The sequence below is a fragment of the Sinohyriopsis cumingii genome, chromosome 17 (genome assembly GCF_028554795.1).
Source record: "Sinohyriopsis cumingii isolate HCF-2022 chromosome 17, ASM2855479v2, whole genome shotgun sequence".
NCBI lineage: Eukaryota > Metazoa > Mollusca > Bivalvia > Unionida > Unionidae > Sinohyriopsis > Sinohyriopsis cumingii.
The window spans coordinates 61,380,265-61,398,514 of NC_142977.1; the positions used below are offsets into that span (position 1 = coordinate 61,380,265).

Sequence of the window (18,250 nt, forward strand, 5' to 3'; positions counted from 1 at the left end):
CAGATATAAAACGACAGACAGGTACAACAAACAGCACCATAATTTACACATTGGTACATCTATTTCCGCAATCTACTGTTACATGGAGATTGATTACTAGATTGGTTGAAACCATTCATAGTGGCTTCCGGTAAAGTCTGGTATCCTATCCATTTCATATACTCACTTTTCTACTAGGATCTTAGTGATGAAGCGCTGTGATTGTGGAGAAGGTCAAGGTACCATACTACTTCTTGGGTTGCTAATTTAAACAATCGGTGTCTCGATGGGTAAACTGTTTAGTAAAACTAAACATACAAAGCACAGGTATAAAATACAACTTAGGTTTGACCTTTATTGTGAAGAATAATTAGATGAACGCTATTGTTTGGAAATTTAAAAGACAACAACGAGAAAATAAACTATAATTTGCGATTTTGCGAGAACCCTATTCTTTGGTTTTGCAGGGTTAGTTCCCTTGGATTGATATGTGATTATTGTTGGACCTAATATTTAAATTGACAATGTGTGTTTAAATTTGTGTTATTTTGTGGTAGACATTTTGTTTTTATCTTTATATTTCAAGTCTAAAAGAGTGTGATGGCTTTATAACGGTAAAAAGACCACAAAATGTGTCCAGCGGACAAATACATTTAGCCAAACTAGGGCAAACCTCAGGAAAAAGTTATAATTAAAGTCAGCATCGACAGATTGTTTCAAGTTCAACTTCTCTCCATGTACAATAGGGACTTGGAACAAATTACTATCAATAACTGCAGAAGCTCCTGACTTGGTATCTCACAAGCAGCTTTCCAAAATCACATTCTAATGAACTAGTCAGCTACAAGTAAGACCTAGGCGATTCTCAGAGCTATGTCGGTTGAGGTTCCTTATCTCATTGCCGCTACGGTAGCCGAATTGGTCCTACTACTAATATTAGTACCCTTACTCGTACCTCATGAACCACAACAAATCAAGTTGAGGCTACGACATCATAGCTAGATTGGTCCGAGTATGAAGGGACGAAAACGTACACTGACACTCTTTTACTGATTTCTGCCTTATTTATCATTACTCATTTGACTGTCCTATCACTTCAATCTTTACTTTGTCTTTGACCAAGCACATCCCATTGCTTAATAGTCAAGCGTGACTATGTCAGCATATTTATAGATAGATAGGTAGAAGGGTGGCCTTTTGACTATTACTCGTACAAAGTTACACATCCAGTTTGATCTTTATGCACCCAAAAAAGATAAATATCAGGGTGGACATCTTACACTGTAGGACCATCTTATGACCTACTCTGTATATACATATGTAAGCATGCAATATTTTTAATGGTCAATTAACTTTTCATTTTCACCTACGAGGTGTGTCTGGGAGGATTTTAGTTAAAAAATAAATTCATATGATCAGAAAATCCTTAATATTCCTGTCCAAAATTAAAGATGAATTAATGGCAGAGGTTCCTGGATGGTTGCTACTAACTTGTTGTTTTTTATATTTCTTTTCGTTTTAGAAAATCATTTTTAGATTACCCTTGCTTTGGTCAAGGTACCATTTTGTATGGAATCCACTAACTTGGACGGTACACCTTGGTTAAGTTTATTCCATGTCTGTGTTATGATCGTCTCATATTTTCCCTTGTTGTGACAAATGTAATGGTTGTATCTCTAATTCTAAAAGAATTCCATGTGGACTCCATTGTTTCTTTTTTTGTTCAGACTTGTAGGGTCTTGTCATCCAAATTTCGTGTCCTGTTTTTTAAAAATGACTGTTTTAAATTTGAACTCTTCATTTAGTAGCTTATGCTAAATGTAGTTACTCCCATATGAATAAAATATGCAAATGAATGGTTGAAGTGCATTTTGCATCTGTATATTTTATACCTCTTATGCGGATATAGTTACACAATGATAATAAAAAGGAAACATTAGATCTAATGAGATGCAGTAATTAATCTTTTAGTGTTGCTAAATTTGTACTGTCAAGTTTCCTTCCTGTAAATATTGACTCTTGCAAAGATGAGACATACTGAGCAACCATAATATTATTCAACTTTTCTTGACAATGATATTCTTATTAAATTATGCAGACTAAAATTGATTCAAGGAAACTGCCAAATATGATTTTTATGGCTGGAGACAATGCAGTGAGTAAGGATTTGATAATAATTGTAAAATAAACTAAAAGTCTTTTACTGGACTTTAAGTTTAATTCTGTGCAGGGAGAGGGCATGAGTTGTCAGAGCACATGGCAAATATTTGAAATAGTGAATCGCAAAAGTCATGAGCATTTCATGTATGTTGTTTTCCTTTTCTCTTCATTTGTTTTAAAAGTGAGTTACTCTCAGAAACGGGCTTTGAAATCCTGAGTTCTACATAAGAAAAATTCAGGATTCCTCATCCTGAAACTCTGTTGAGATCTCTGTCATCTGTCCATTCTTATGGAAGAATATTCCTTATAGTAATTTATAGTAACTTGAAGTCTTTGTCTACCCACTCCCAAAATGAACCACTTGGCTAAGTCCTTAAGGGTTTGGATATATATATATATATATTTACCACATATACCACTCATTCGACATAAATCACAGTCTCACGAAAGTTTGATTGAAGGTGTATTATATATATATATATATATATATATATATATATCCACCTTCAATCAAACTTTCGTGAGACTGTGATTTATGTCGAGCGAGTGGTAAAGGTCTGAACAATTTTTTTTTAATGACATCATTTGTGTTTTTATATTGCATGTTTAGCAAGATTTTAGTATCCAAGTAACTGTGTGTGTGTGTGTGTGTGTGTGTGTGTGTGTGCATTTAATCTTTTAGCATCCAGTAAGTATATATATGGTATCAAGAGGTGGAATCTTGATAGTTTCCAAGTAATGACCCAGGTGCTAAGTCTTTGATTGCATATCTGAATTCATCCTTCCATGCCAGATAATTGCATGCTATTAAATGGCTACAGATGGAGATCTCATTAGTTCTTATTTGATAGGAATTTTATAAACTGGATATTTTATTCACTGGTTTGGAAATAATAAAAAATCTTCAGTTTGATGGGATATTTTGTTCACAATGCAAAAGAAACTTATGTTAATCATGACATTAAGAATTTATCAGACAGCTTAGTGATCCAGATTAATTCATGGTGTGTTCAAATATATGGCTAATCCATGGTGTGTTCAGATATATGGCTATATATAGTATGTGTTCAGATTATGGCTATATATATGGTGTATTCAGATTTATGGCTCTATATAGTGCATGTTCAGATTATGGCTATATATAGTGTGTGTTCAGATTATGGCTATATATAGTGTGTGTTCAGATTATGGCTATATATAGTGCATGTTCAGATTATGGCTATATATAGTGTGTGTTCAGATTATGGCTATGTATAGTGTGTGTTCAGATTATGGCTATATATAGTGTGTGTTCAGATTATGGCTATATATAGTGTGTGTTCAGATTATGGCTATATATAGTGCATGTTCAGATCTATGGCTATATATTGGATGTGTTGAGATTTATGGCTATATATATATATATATATATATATATATATATATATATATATATATATGTGGTGTGTTCAGATTTATGGTTATATATATATATATATATATATATATATATATATATATATATATATATATATATATATATATATATGGTGGGTTCAGATTTATGGCTATGTTTTGGGTGTGTTCATATTTATGGCTATATATATGGTGTGTTCAGATGTATGGCTATATATATGGTGTGCTCATATTTATGGCTATATATATGATGTGTTCAGATGTATGGCTATATATTGGATATGTTCATATTTATGGCTATGTATATGGTGTGTTCTGATTTATGGCTATATATAGGGTGTGTTCAGATTTATGGCTATATATAGGCTGGTTTTGAATAAATGGCTATGTATACCAGTAGCTTGTGTTACAACATATGGCTATATGTAGGATGCATTCAAATATTTACCTATATATTGGGTGTATTGAAATATATGGCTATATTTCAGTGAGTGTTCACACAGTATTCATTTGCACAGAACATTCAGAAGTTGTTCCAATTGTATAAATTATATTGATTGTATCTACCATCGATTGAACGATATACTGGTAACATTGGACTAAATGCTTAATATTAAATGGGTCATTTCAATGCTTAGAACATTCTAATGGAGTTTTGGTCACTTTGCATATAAAGTGAATATATGCTGCTTATCTTGGGTTGTAATCCAGGGGCTAAGTTCCTGAGTTACAACCCAGGGGTTAGATTTGTGAGTTATAACCCAGTCCCTAATTCCTTGAGTTATAACCAGGGGCTAAGTTCCTTAGTCACAACAAAGGGGTTAAATTCATGAGTTATAACCCAGTCCCTAAGTTCTTGAGTTATAAACAGGGGCTAAGTTCCTTAGTCACAACAAAGGGGTTAAATTCATGAGTTATAACCCAGTCCCTAAGTTCTTGAGTTATAAACAGGGGTTATGTTCCTGGGATTAGGAAGATACAGAGGGACTAACATCAGTTGCCCATCAGAATTTGTTTTTTCATACCCAGCACAATGTTTATATGCTTTTTGGGTAGGGATCTCAATGACTGCCAACTTATGACCCAGTAGCCTGTCATCTACTATGGTTTGACCTTTGGCAGGCACTTTACTTCAGTTACCTCTGCACTTAATAACCCACTTGTCTTGCTGTGCCATATTTAAAGCACCAAACCTAAACCCAGGGTAAGGATTCACTTAATTCCAGTTTTTTCAATGAATTTATGCAGGTTCATCAGGGGATACACAATCTTGTTTATACATCAACTTTTAGAATTACTCATCCATTCACTGGAGGGAAGTGTCATTAACATTCTCATATATTTGTAGCTTGAAGTAATACTGGTCAAAGTTGAACGTCTGTGCAAACATTATCATTTATAATGCTGTAGTTTCTCTAATTTTCATTGGTATTTAGTTTCATGGATTTTTTATTGGAATGAACCATAAATTTCAAAACCCAGCAAAAACTTGCAATGAAGAAAAAATCCTGACCCATTTTTTTACTGAAACATCCCTAGAAAACAATAAAGACAAATCAACATCATTACTGTAATTTAGTCATTAAGGATTAGCTTATACATGTGCTTGTTTTATTTTAAACCTCCAAGAAAAAGAATTAAAAAGTATTTTATAATGTTTGACTTGACACTCATAAATCCAATACCAATAATTTCTACTTACGGTCTTATATTGGTGTTTTAGGAAGCACATACAAAAATGAGAAATAGATATGGTATTTAAATAGTATTAATGAAATATAATTAGCTATACTAGTATTAATGAAATATAATTAGCTATACTAGTGTTAATGAAATATAATTAGCTATACTAGTATTAATGAAATATAATTAGTTATACTAGTATTAATGAAATATAATTTGCGAAACTAGTATTAATGAAATATAATTAGCTATACTAGTATTAATGAAATATAATTAGCTATACCTACTAGTATTAATGAAATATAATTGGCTATACTAGTATTAATGAAATATAATTAGCTATACTAGTATTAATGAAATTTAATTAGCTATACTAGTATATGAAAATTAGATTTGGTACTTATTCAGAACTGGTTCTTCATTTGAGTGAAAATGTAAAAATTTCAATCCTTCTCAAAACATGTCACATTTTATCCATGCATATTTATAGCAGTCCAAATGAACAACTTGATTGTAATATACTGGAACTGTTGCTGGAATCACAATTACTAATGAAACACTAAGTATATACACTAATTACTAATGAAACACTAAGTATATACACTAATTACCAATGAAACACTAAGAATATACACTAATTACAGCAGGTAATGAAGCTCACTTGTCACTGATTTTAAGACCAAAGCACTGAATCAACATCATATCAATAAAGATTGTTAGTACACACCGAAAAATAATCTTGAAATTGATGAATTAAATAAGTCCAGCATTCTCAAAGCCAAAGATAATTAGGTCAGATGTTTCACATTTTTACAAAAGCTGCCGTTATCCATTCACCGAGAATCAGCCTGATTAATGAGGCTAATACTGCTCACTGATCTCTACCACTGACTTTTTCCTTTTCCCCCATGATCTATGTAATCAGTTTAGCATAACAGTCGTGGAAGAGCGATTTGAATTCCTCCTTGTATCCTGATTTTTAAAGTCTAATAGTTGAAGTTGGTTCATACATGAGTCTGCTGAGTTTCAATCTAGTTAGCATCATTGCACTTTGATGGACTCTAAACACATCAAATATAACACTGCCTGTCAATTGCATTGAGAATGGGGCATGAGATCACATGTTTGGTTTGCACCAGTTGGGGACTAAGGTGAATTTAACTACTATTAAACATTTGTGTTAATGCCAAGGTCATCGGAAGGTACTGATGGTTCAACTTTATGAACAGTGTTTAAAGTAAGTGATCATACTTACAAATTTGAAATTTTTGGCAATATCCTACTGCCTTCACCAGCAACTAACAGTTTATTTATGTTATGATTAAGGAAAAGTACTAATGATCATGAATTATCCAGAGCAAGGAAGCGATCTTTTCAGTTAGCTTAATGTTGTTGACTGTATTGATACTCTTTGACGTTATGTGTAAGTGATTTACCTTGACAGGATTTTTATTTGTGCTCATACTGTTGATAGTATTGTTTCTGAAAATATGAAAAACCAGAGTCTGTTTGCCGGCAAAGATCTTTTTTTAAAATCACTGTCCTGGTTACTACATGAGATGAAATACATGTACCTTTATATACACAACATGCACAAACATGGGTAAATCCATGAAACCATGAAAATTTAGATCCATGAAAATAAATAAAACCACAGTACATGTATATTAGTTCACCTTTTGAAATTTTTGCAAATTGAATAAAAGAAATCTTAGCTTTTCAATACACTTTCTTGATTGGATACGTAAGATAACATTTTATGTAAGAATTTAAGTTTCATTTGATAATTCCTGGCAAATGGACATTATTGTCCATCCCCGGTTTCAAAATTTCTTTTTTTCTTACTAGTGGTCAGAACTCAGGGTTCAGTAGTATAGATGGAATTCAGAACTCCCGAATTGATGACTACCATAGGGGAACTCAGCGTGAACATGGTCCTGTAAAAATGTCAGGAGGACATCAGCATCAGAATGTCCATTCTGAGGCAGTGGTCAGTCTGGCCACTGTCCAACCAGGCCTTTGTCTGTCAGGCAGCAAGGATAAGGTATTTTTCATCAACATCACACACATAATTCTGCTTTTATTATATTCATACTCCTGCATATGTAGTACAAAATTTCATATAAAATACATGTTACTTATCAAAGTTTTACCAACTTTTGATAGTTATTTTAAATTGCCTGTGTTGCTGAATTTGGAGACTCCAGATTAGAATAATTTTATTGTTTCAGAATGGAGATATTATTTATGTAAAAACTAATAGTTTTTGGTGAAGCTATAGAATCTGATATAAAGTGAGACACCAATGGGACCTCTGTCTGACAATTTTAGCAGTATGATTGAAAATATCCAGCCAATGTTGTGATTGTGTGATCATTATATACAAACTGTAGTCTTTAATTGACTTGAGATTTAACAGGACACCGTTTGTGTTTTTTTTGCTGAAGATTATGAGACATGTTAGAGAACTCTCCAAATGAATAATCATCATATTGAAAGAATGGTTGCCTAAAAAAAAAACTGGGCATCATGATTGGAATTTATCATGATACCCCAACCTTGGAAATGAAACAACCTGTGAATGTTCTTAACACTTCACTTGAAAATTCAATTTTTTAAATTCACTTGATCAATGTCTTTTGCTGACTGTAAATAGAAGCTTTAAATAATGTCTATTATACCTGGAAATATTTACATTTTTCACAGACATGACATTGTTTTATGACATCAAATTCTGTTCCATATATTGTGAAAGATTCTCAAAAAAAAAGTGCAGATATTTATGATAGCTTCCATCTTTTTTATGGTCCTTAGTTTGTGTTGTTATCATCACTTGTCCATTTTACATTAACAATTGTTATTTACAGCTTCTTCACAAAACATGCTTATTAACCAATCTGCATCTGATTTTACAAGAAGCGTTATGACCTCACCACCATTCAGATTTGTTAAGTGGATGATGATTCATTGTCCCGTAAGGCCAACATTACTGACAATAGAAATAGCTTTAAATAATTTGTTCTCAACACTGAAAAAAATGTTTTCCAAATTTGACAATCTTTCTGGCATGAAAGACATTCAAAATATATGCAAACAAACTAAACGTTACTTCAGCTGAGAAAATACTAAACAGAATATGGCCAAATAATCAACAAAATAAAATCTAGAAAGTAATTACCCATGCCTAATGTTTCTTCATTCACTCTTCTTCAGTTTATACATTTTGGTTGCCTCTGTTTAAGAAAATGTCTGATTATTTCCGGAAAGGTAAAGCTCATCATTGATGTTTCAAGGTCATTGAAATGACATAACAGGAACTTAATGTAATTTATGTTTCAAGGTCATTCAAATGACATAACAGGAACTTAATGTAATTTATGTTTCAAGGTCATTCAAATGACGTAACAGGAACTTAATGTAATTTATGTTCCAAGGTCATTCAAATGATGTAACAGGAACTTAATGTAATTTATGTTTCAGACTGTAGCTTTATATGATTATCAAAACCACAAGGTTATTGATCTGTGGAAGGGACACGAAAGAGAAGTCACAAAGGTAAGGTCAGATCATAAAAGATATTGTTTTATTTTCAAGCATGTTTGATGCCAAATGTACGAGGTTACATTTCACAAATTTTACCAAAATATTTACTTCCTCCCACAAAGTACACTCAGTATGGATGTAGATTAGGTGGGATGCACTATGCAGCATGTCTTAAAGATGACTTAATGGAGGCAGCAGTCATGGTGGCTTAATGGTTATTGTGCCACCAGATTAATAACTAATAGGATGCAGGTTCGAATCCAACCGTTGGCTAGCCTGGTTTTGCTACTGTGGTGTTTCCATGGGCAAGTTGTTTTTCTCCAGTTGCCTTGGCACTAAATAACCTATTTATCTTTCTTTGCCATGAATTATGAAACCATTATTCACACAAGAAATCATTAAAGTATTTATCAGACATGACTTGTAGATCAAGATTTTGACTGACATGTTCTCTGAGCAACCAGAGGAGGGATATGTTCTCTCAGAGCAACCAGAGCTGTGACATGTTTTCTGAGCAACCAGAGCTGTGATATGTTCTCTGAGTAACCAGAGCTGTGACATGTTCTCTGAGCAACCAGAGCTGTGACATGTTCTCTGAGTAACCAGATCTGTGACATGCTCTCTGAGCAACCGGATCTGTGACATGTTCTCTGAGCAACCAGATCTGTGACATGTTCTCTGAGCAACCAGAGCTGTGACATGTTCTCTGAGCAACCAGAGCTTTGACATGTTCTCTGAGCAACCAGAGCTCAGTCAGAAGGGTTCTCAAATATCTTCATATTAACTTGTCTTTGGTTTATTTGTTCATTAAGCTGCCAAATATATACCCTGGCAAAGTAAAATTCAGTGGCCACTAGGTCTACTTTACAAATTGTTTCTTTGTCAAACAATCAATAAAGATGTTGCTGACAAAACTTAATTTAAAGGTGACAAGAATGTGTTTTCTTTGGATAATCTATAGGTTTGTTACTGACTAGCTAAAGCTTGTTAAGTCATTATGTTTCCCAGCCTGTTGAAACATTCTGGAGCTTCAAAACATGAAACAAAATATGTGTTAAACTTTATCTCCTGGACGTATAAAAACCCTATAATTTATTGAAGGTCCCTTGGTCTGTACTATATATATTATATCATGTCCTCACACCATATCGTTTATTTTGCAGTTTATTATCACATGATACCTTTAGAACAAAAAATATGAAGCCTACTCCCAGATTTATAAAAAAGTATCAGCAGCAATAACTAACTTTTATTATCATCATCCTAACTTTTCTCACCATCTGACTTAAGAAGAAATGCTTGTTAATTAGGTGTTAAGTATTTTCCAGGTTGTAAGCTGGCTTATTGTCAATTAATAGTTGATTTTATTAAAATGGTAGAGTAGAATAAAATACTGTTGTTGGGTGCAATTATTGTAAAATAGATTTCTGAAAGAAAAATATTTTTTTCTAAATAACTAATTGGAGAACAAACTTGTTAATCAAGGAAGGATAATACTAACACTAAAGCAGCAGCAAATTCAGAAGAAAAACAGGACACAAGTTCTGGTATATTTAATTATTGGGTATATCAATGTATTCCTTTTTGTCTGTACTTGTTATATCTCCTTTAAATATTTTCATATTACATTTTACCAATACATGGCTGTCATGTTATTTTGGAGGAAGAATGTCCAGGAAGAAGCATTAGAATTTCAGGTTTGCTGACTTGCACATATGTTGTCCGATTTAGGCTTAACTTTGTTATAAAAACTTCTGTATACTGGGGCATTTTTCATCTGTTATGATCCAAAATAAATTTCTCTATCAGTCTAAATGTTGGTTGTATCATATGTTAAAGTCAGAATTATTGTGCACCCATTAAAGCAGTTTTTGTGACCTACTGAAAATGATTAAAAAATAGCAGAATTTTTGTACATAGTCCATATTCTGACATTTTCCATAGGTTGCAACATTTGGAACATGGTAAATGCATGAATAAAACTAATTCACACCAACATGCTTATTCCAAATTCTTCTTTAAATAGCATTTATTTCCTCAGGTTAGTTGCTGGATTTTTTTATTTATTTAGAAATTAAGAGTAGAACCTTACAAAATACTTTGAATAGAACTTCAGAGTTTCTGTTCATATATAGTAAAATTTTTGTAACTCAGACATAAAAATGTCATGTACTCTGCATCACAGGAGTGACTTGCTCAGTCATGGCCCCTTCACCATAAAACTTGACTCAACATTAAGTCATGCTTGAAAATATTTTATTTAAAAGGCTGTAATGTCAAACTCTGTTGAATATTTCCATGCCTGGAGTAACATTTTCTTCCTTGCAATCTTCAATAAAGTTATGTGTTGGGGCCAGTCCCTTTACTGTAAAGTTTGACTCATCTCCCAAAAATACTCAGACCCATCAGAATGCTGCTTTTATACATTTTGAGCATGAGTTCCAAGTCTGGAGTAAAACTTGTTACTTAAGATGTTGAGTAAAATTGCATGATGGAGAGGCCTGAACATAAAACATTCTCTTTATATGACTTCACAAAACTCAAAACGACTAAAATCTCAAACCAAAACTTTGGGCCCACAGTGGTTTGATCTTTTTAAATTTTTCATTAAATTCTGAGACATAGCTTGAGAGACACCCATCAAAAAGTCATTTCAGGACATACAACATTTAATTAGAGGTTATGTCATTTCTTAAACAGAATTGATCAATGCTTGAATACAGGTGGCTCTCCAGAATAGTGTTCTTTCATTTAAGGTTCTATTGTATAACAGTATATACTCCTGACCTTTCCTACTATGTATAAGATATTTGAATCATTTTGCAGACATGTTTGGGTTTATAGTTTCCTTGAGTATAGACCTGCAGTGGCTTTTAGCATTTCTCTATCAAACACATTACCCAATCACATTATTGTTAGGAATTACCTCTGTTATCTCCAGAATCCCTCCCTTGCATAGACTTGAAAAGGCTCTTTGTCAATTCATTTTTTTTCTCATGCAAACTGACTTAGACGCTTTTGAAACAAGATTTCTTGTTAATGTGGCACACAAGCTAGACTGGATACTTAAATAGGGTTTCTTGTTCATGTGGCACACAAGCTAGACTGGATACTTAAACAGGGTTTCTTGTTCATGTGGCACACAAGCTAGACTGGATACTTAAACAGGGTTTCTTGTTCATGTGGCACACAAGCTAGACTGGATACTTAAACAGGGTTTCTTGTTAATGTGGCACACAAGCTAGACTGGATACTTAAATAGGGTTTCTTGTTCATGTGGCACACAAGCTAGACTGGATACTTAAATAGGGTTTCTTGTTCATGTGGCACACAAGCTAGACTGGATACTTAAATAGGGTTTCAGATGACTGTCCAGATGATGTAAATATCCATATGCCAAGTTTTTATTTTCACCTTTGCAGAGGTGTCATAACTCCACAACTTCTGTTTAAAAAAAATCAAAATTTATCTGAAAAGGAATTCAGAGAGAACCTTCCCCATAACATTCAGCAATTATAAATAGTAATATAGACTCAGAGGTTTGTATTTATTTATTTTTATAGGATTATCTCATGTTATATCTGTTAAAATAGTAAAATAGGTTTCAGGTCTGTATTGAAGTAAATAGTTTGTATTAGTCATTTAATTATCTTTGTAAAGGAGAAAATCTTCATGTAAGCTGGACTTATTTTTCAGTATTAAATGGATGATGCAGAGTACAGTAAAACTTATCTTGAAAGACCACTACTATGTAAGACCATCTGACTTGAAAGACCATATTCTCAGTGCACAGATTTGTTGATTATATAGTGGTATGACCTGTTATGAGAGACCACCTTTCTTGAGAGACCATAATTTTTTGGAAGAAGGATTGGTCTTTCACGAGAGGTTCTAATGTATTTAAATTAAAAACTAATTTTTTTTGTTGATATTATTGAATATTTAAGTTAAAAAATTTTGATTTGAAAATTAGGGTTTATTCAGATTGAAAAGTAGTGTTTGGTTTGGATATTAGGGTATATTTAAGTCAAAATTAATGTTTGGAGTTTATGGCACAACAATGCAGGTAGGATTTTTAGTGCCAAGACATTTGAGGTAAAGTGCCTTGCCCAAGAACACAAAATGGTAGTTGACCCAGACTGATCCATTGGTAGGATTCAAACCCGCACAGTTTTGGATGAGAACCCAGCATACACCACTGGGGCACCATGACTCCTAAATCCATTAGCTGATTATTCATCTCCTATGTCATTTTAGGAGAGTGCTCAGGCCTATTCAACATCCCTGAACCCATTAGGTTAAAAAATAAATAACTTTTGATCTAATTGATTTTTGTCACATCAGGCATAACAGAATATGTTATCATCTTAAGAACACCAAAACTGTAAAATTACATTTTGATGTTGTGTTTACAGGATGATGAATTGCTTGATATTTTATGTGCTATTTTCATTTGAATAGCTTTATACAACAAATGACATATAAAATATCTCATTCTTTGGATTATTCCAGTACAAATACACATGGGACCTATGGAAGGTACTTTCATTAGGGAGTAATCACCGAGTGAATACAAAAAAACTCTTGCAATTTAGATTTTTTAAAATCATTTTCATATGAACTCTTTGAGTAACATATATACTCACTTGTAAGTTGAGCCAAATTATGAACTGTACAGACCCAATTATCAGTGCATAATGTTCTGGCAGATCTGAAACTCTTCAGTTTGTAATCAGTAGAACAGACAACATAGGCTAGTATGCTGTTTGCAGTTGGACTCAACTTATAAATGAATATACAAGGCAGAGTATTGTGGCATGTACTTTTGATATAAATATCTTTTTTGTTTTAATATATGTTGAAACAAGGCAACCCTTACAGATTTGGAGTTCAATTTACAATGTTCAAAATTAATGCAATGCAGTAATAAATATTGAAGAAATACGATCTTTGAATCATTCAAAGAGTTATGCAATGAAATTTGTCTGGAGAGACGACCATATCAGCTATTAAATATTTGGTCTGTCAAGACAGGTGGTCTTTCACTAGAGGTTATTTCCTTGTTTATCATATGTGGTCCATGCTTGAATAAATGACAAGTGGTCTTCCATAATAGGTGGTGTTTCAGTTCACCTTTAATTTACTGTCCATGTATGTGCTGTGAGAGGAAAAGCACAATTGTCATTATCAGTTTAACAGATCTCTTTTGTGAATGCCAGGTGTGTTATGGTGCTGCATGTAAAGGAATATTCAGTGCCTCTAGAGACAAGACCATCAAACTGTGGCAGCATGGGAAGCCTAACTACATACGGGAATTTAATGGTCATGATCTTGTTGTCATGGCAATCCATATCAACAAAGGTAAGATACAGTATAACCACAGATGTTATGTTTTTAGAGGCTCATCCTTTATCTCTGTTTTAATGCTTGAAGTCATGGTGGTGTTAACTGAGCCATTTTTGTTTAGTAGCATCATACTTGTTCAACCACACTAAGGATGTGGTTTGATTTTGTATGATAATTCTGCAATATAGCATTCTGAGAAATAGTCTCATCTGTCACAGTGCATAATTGTTCTGATCTTTAGGGTGAATCGTAAATTTTTACAGCAAAACTCTTTTATAATGAACCCTTTGTTATATCCATAATTGGATGAGTCCATATTATTGCATTATCCCCTTACCTCACTATAATGTAATAATATTATTGCAGTATCCCCTTACCTGATTATAATATAATGTAATAATATTATTACAGTATCCCCTTACCTAATTATAATATAATAGTATTATTACAGTATCCCATTACCTCATTATAATGCCATCCATGGAATCCACACAACATACAGTACCACCTTATAGTAAGACTGCCATAAACCATATATACTCACTTATAATTCAGGTTCCAATGCATCTAAACAGACCCAGATCTGCAATGTTATAATATGCCAGCAGATCTGAGTCTGTGCAGATTGTTAGGAGTAATTATTAGAACAAACAACATAGACCCTTATCTGCCAGTGCATTATATGATGGTGGATAATGGCCAGTAAAGTACGTTATATATTTATTTATGCAACCACTTAATGAAATGAAATCAATGATCATACTCACCTTGTCACAGCAACAGTATCATATTGAAGAGTGCTACAGAGAGGGAATTGCTGTACAAACACCTAATATATATATTAGGTATATAAATTCACTTTGTACAAACACATACTTCCACAGGTATATAAATTTACTTTGTACAAACACATAATACTACCACATGCATATAAATTCACTTTGTACATACACCTAATACTTACACTGGTATGTAAATTCACTTTGTACAAATGCCTGTTACTTTCACCGGCATATAAATTTGCTTTGTACAAGCACCTAATACTTCCACAGGTGTGTGTGTGTTTATATATATATATATATATATATATATATATATATATATATATATATATATATATATATATATATATACACATATACAGTGGAGCCTTGTTAATCTGGACACATTCGTTCACAGTGTATATGTCCGGATTAACGAGTTTTCCGGATAATTGAATCATGCTGAGTCGGCAGGTACGGACAACCATTTGTCCTTGTTTTTTATAATGTCCGCAACTGTCGACTTGCCAATGTCTAAGGAATAGTAAGCTATAATATGCTGGCGTATATCTTGAATTGTAGCTTTTGGGTGATCTTCTTTGTGCTGGTAAATCTTCTATTTTATGCTGGCCGGTATCTCTACTCGTCTGCGCTTGCTTGATGGTGTCGCCATAATATATGTAAAAAGTACGACGAATACAAACTGTTATCTCCCAGTTAAATGTGTAATGGTAAACTAATAAAATGCAGTCACTTTTATAAGTCGTATTTTACAGTTGCTAATGATTGACGTCCCCATTTTATTCGAAAATGAAGCCCTATACTGTCCACAGCTTAAAAATGTCAACTGTATTTGCACAGCAAACAATAAACTGTGATTGTTACATACAATTGGTAAACAACAAAGAGGCTTAATGACACTTTTAATTTACTTACCATATGTTATGTCAAAAAGCGTGGATGATTTGATCCCAGTGTGTTTATTTAATTATTAACACCCCCATCGGCGACTAGCTAAAACAGACATTGTTTATACAATCGCTGGTTACAGTGTGGTCACGCTACTTAGTTATTGATAGTGGCCATAGATTCTCAAGGGCTTCACTACTGTGTTTTATGTATTATTCTTCTGATTGTATTTTCACATATGATTTTTCGAATTTTCTTATTTTTGGACAGATTATTTCCGGATTATTGAGACAAGTTTTAATGTAATTTTACACTTTGATCCCTGATTTTGATTTCCTGATCCGGAGCACAGATTTCTTGATTAATGGAGCAAATTAATGTTTAGGAATTCCGTTCCCATTGAATTATGTCCGGATAGCAAGGTTTCCGGATAAACGGAGCCCGGATTAACGAGGCTGCACTGTATATATATATGTGTGTATATATATATATATATATATATATATATATATATATATATATATATATATATATACCGCTCCCTCGATAACTCGTGCCCAGATAACTCGCAATCCCGCTTATAACGTGGTGTCCATCTTGGCTCCCGATTTTTTTCCAGAGAAAATGTATTTAAAATATCTTTAAAATATGCTGAACATGAAAAAATTACGATAAGAATTGATAAATTAAACCTTGATACATTGCTCATTTTATCATCGAAAATGGTGATTAATTCCCGTAAAAATATAATCCATATTTTGAAATTTGCAAGTTCTAAAGAAGAATTAATTTCAGAGATCTCAAAAACACTTAATTACGTGTATTTGGACGCCAATTTTTGATCTGGGTTGCAGAAAATCACTGAGGCGGGAGTCCTCCGTACGCATGTAATAGGTGCGCGGGAAAATTCAAAGATTTGCTGGTCCTGTTTCAGCCACCTGCTTTGTGGGAAAATGTGTTGATCACTTAACTGTGCTGATATTTACAATGACAGAATTCAGTGACTGAAAGACTCTTTGATGTACTGTTGCCATTTTATAAGAGTACATTAAAAAAAAAAAGAACATGATGCAACAGCTAGGCGGCTAGTTCAAAGGCTTTGACTGGCAGCTGACTGAGAAAATGTACTGATATTTAGTGATTGAATTCAGAGGCAGAAAGACCCAGTTTTAAAATCCTAGCGAGACCTCTGTTTAAAGATATCATCAGTCACGTTCTAATCCTTTAATTCTGTTTCAGTGTAAACATTATAATCACAACATATTCTGTTCATTGAAAACATGAAAAGAGTCAATCGACCGTCACATCGAAGCCCGTGAGTACTTCTGTGAGAACCTAATTACATGTACATGCTGGCTTTGTTTTGATCAACAACTTGGGGAAGTGTTTGTTGCATTAAAAAAAAAATCGATTACAAGAGACCTCAGGTGCTGGATTAAGGGTCTTGGAGCTGCCTTTGATGTAAAGCAAAACAGTAACAGAGACAACGACGATGATAGTGACTTCGAATGTTTCAGTGAAACTGATGTCATTAATGCCGAGGCTGTTTGGGAGAAATTCATACAGACTCATGGTCCTGAGATGGGCGTTTCTCTTGATGATATGAAGGAGTGGATTTGTGCTGACAATGATTGCCCCACAGCCGAATACATGTCAGATGAAACTATAATTATTTCTATAGCAAACAAATTTGTAGCAGAAGACGATTCTAACTGGAGTAACAAAAGTGTTGAAAGTGATGCAGACGCAGATGTTGCACCCCCCACCCCTCTGCACAGGAAGCAATCAAATATTTTGATATTGCCATAAGGTGGCTGGAAAATGTTGACTACGTAAAGCTCATGCAGTTGAGAAATCTGAGGGATTTTGCTCGGCGGCAGAGAAACCAAGGAATAACACACACACACAAAAAATAACTGATTTTTTCAAAAAGTGATTTGATATTTGTCAAGCGTGGCACAAACGGCAAGTATTAAGTTGTTCTAATTTATGTTGTTTTAAATTTGTAGACCAATTAAATATGTTAGTACTGATTAACCCTTGTTTTTTTTTGTTTTCCATTTTACTTCTATCGCATTCAAATCTGTCTATCTATCTATCGTTCGATCGACACTGTTTCTCGAAAAGAGTCGATCTTTTGTATATAAAAAAACGTCTAATTTGGATCAAACAATAAAACTAGAATGTATCCAATTCAACATAAAATTTAGTGACGTAGTACACAATGTGTGAAGTGGTACACATGTTAAGCGAATGGAAACCACGTGGAATAATGTTTTCGATGATCGCCTCAATATACTGTAATTTATCCTGAAATTAATGTTGTCCTATGAGGAAATAATAAAGTACACCGTTATGAAGAGATATTTATTAACAGTTAATCTCAGAACGATTATAAAGTGAGTATTCAACAGTATAATCTGCTTACCCCCCCCCCCTTATTTCTCCCTTATGTCGTCAATCACTTATTGGTT

The 18,250-nt window shown here is 33.4% G+C and overlaps 1 protein-coding gene across 1 annotated transcript in view; it reads left to right on the plus strand.

Annotated features, from left to right (window-relative positions):
* Positions 1 to 209: 209 nt before the first annotated feature.
* The window catches only part of LOC149779072 (WD repeat-containing protein 31-like), a 39,008-nt gene continuing 20,967 nt past the window's right edge, over positions 210 to 18,250 (plus strand). The window contains exons 1-4 of the mRNA XM_089939626.1: positions 210 to 306; positions 7,066 to 7,261; positions 8,698 to 8,772; positions 13,980 to 14,121. Of these exons, the coding sequence (XP_089795752.1) occupies positions 266 to 306; positions 7,066 to 7,261; positions 8,698 to 8,772; positions 13,980 to 14,121 (454 nt within the window). The 5' untranslated portion in view covers positions 210 to 265. The remainder of the gene's footprint in view (positions 307 to 7,065; positions 7,262 to 8,697; positions 8,773 to 13,979; positions 14,122 to 18,250) is intronic.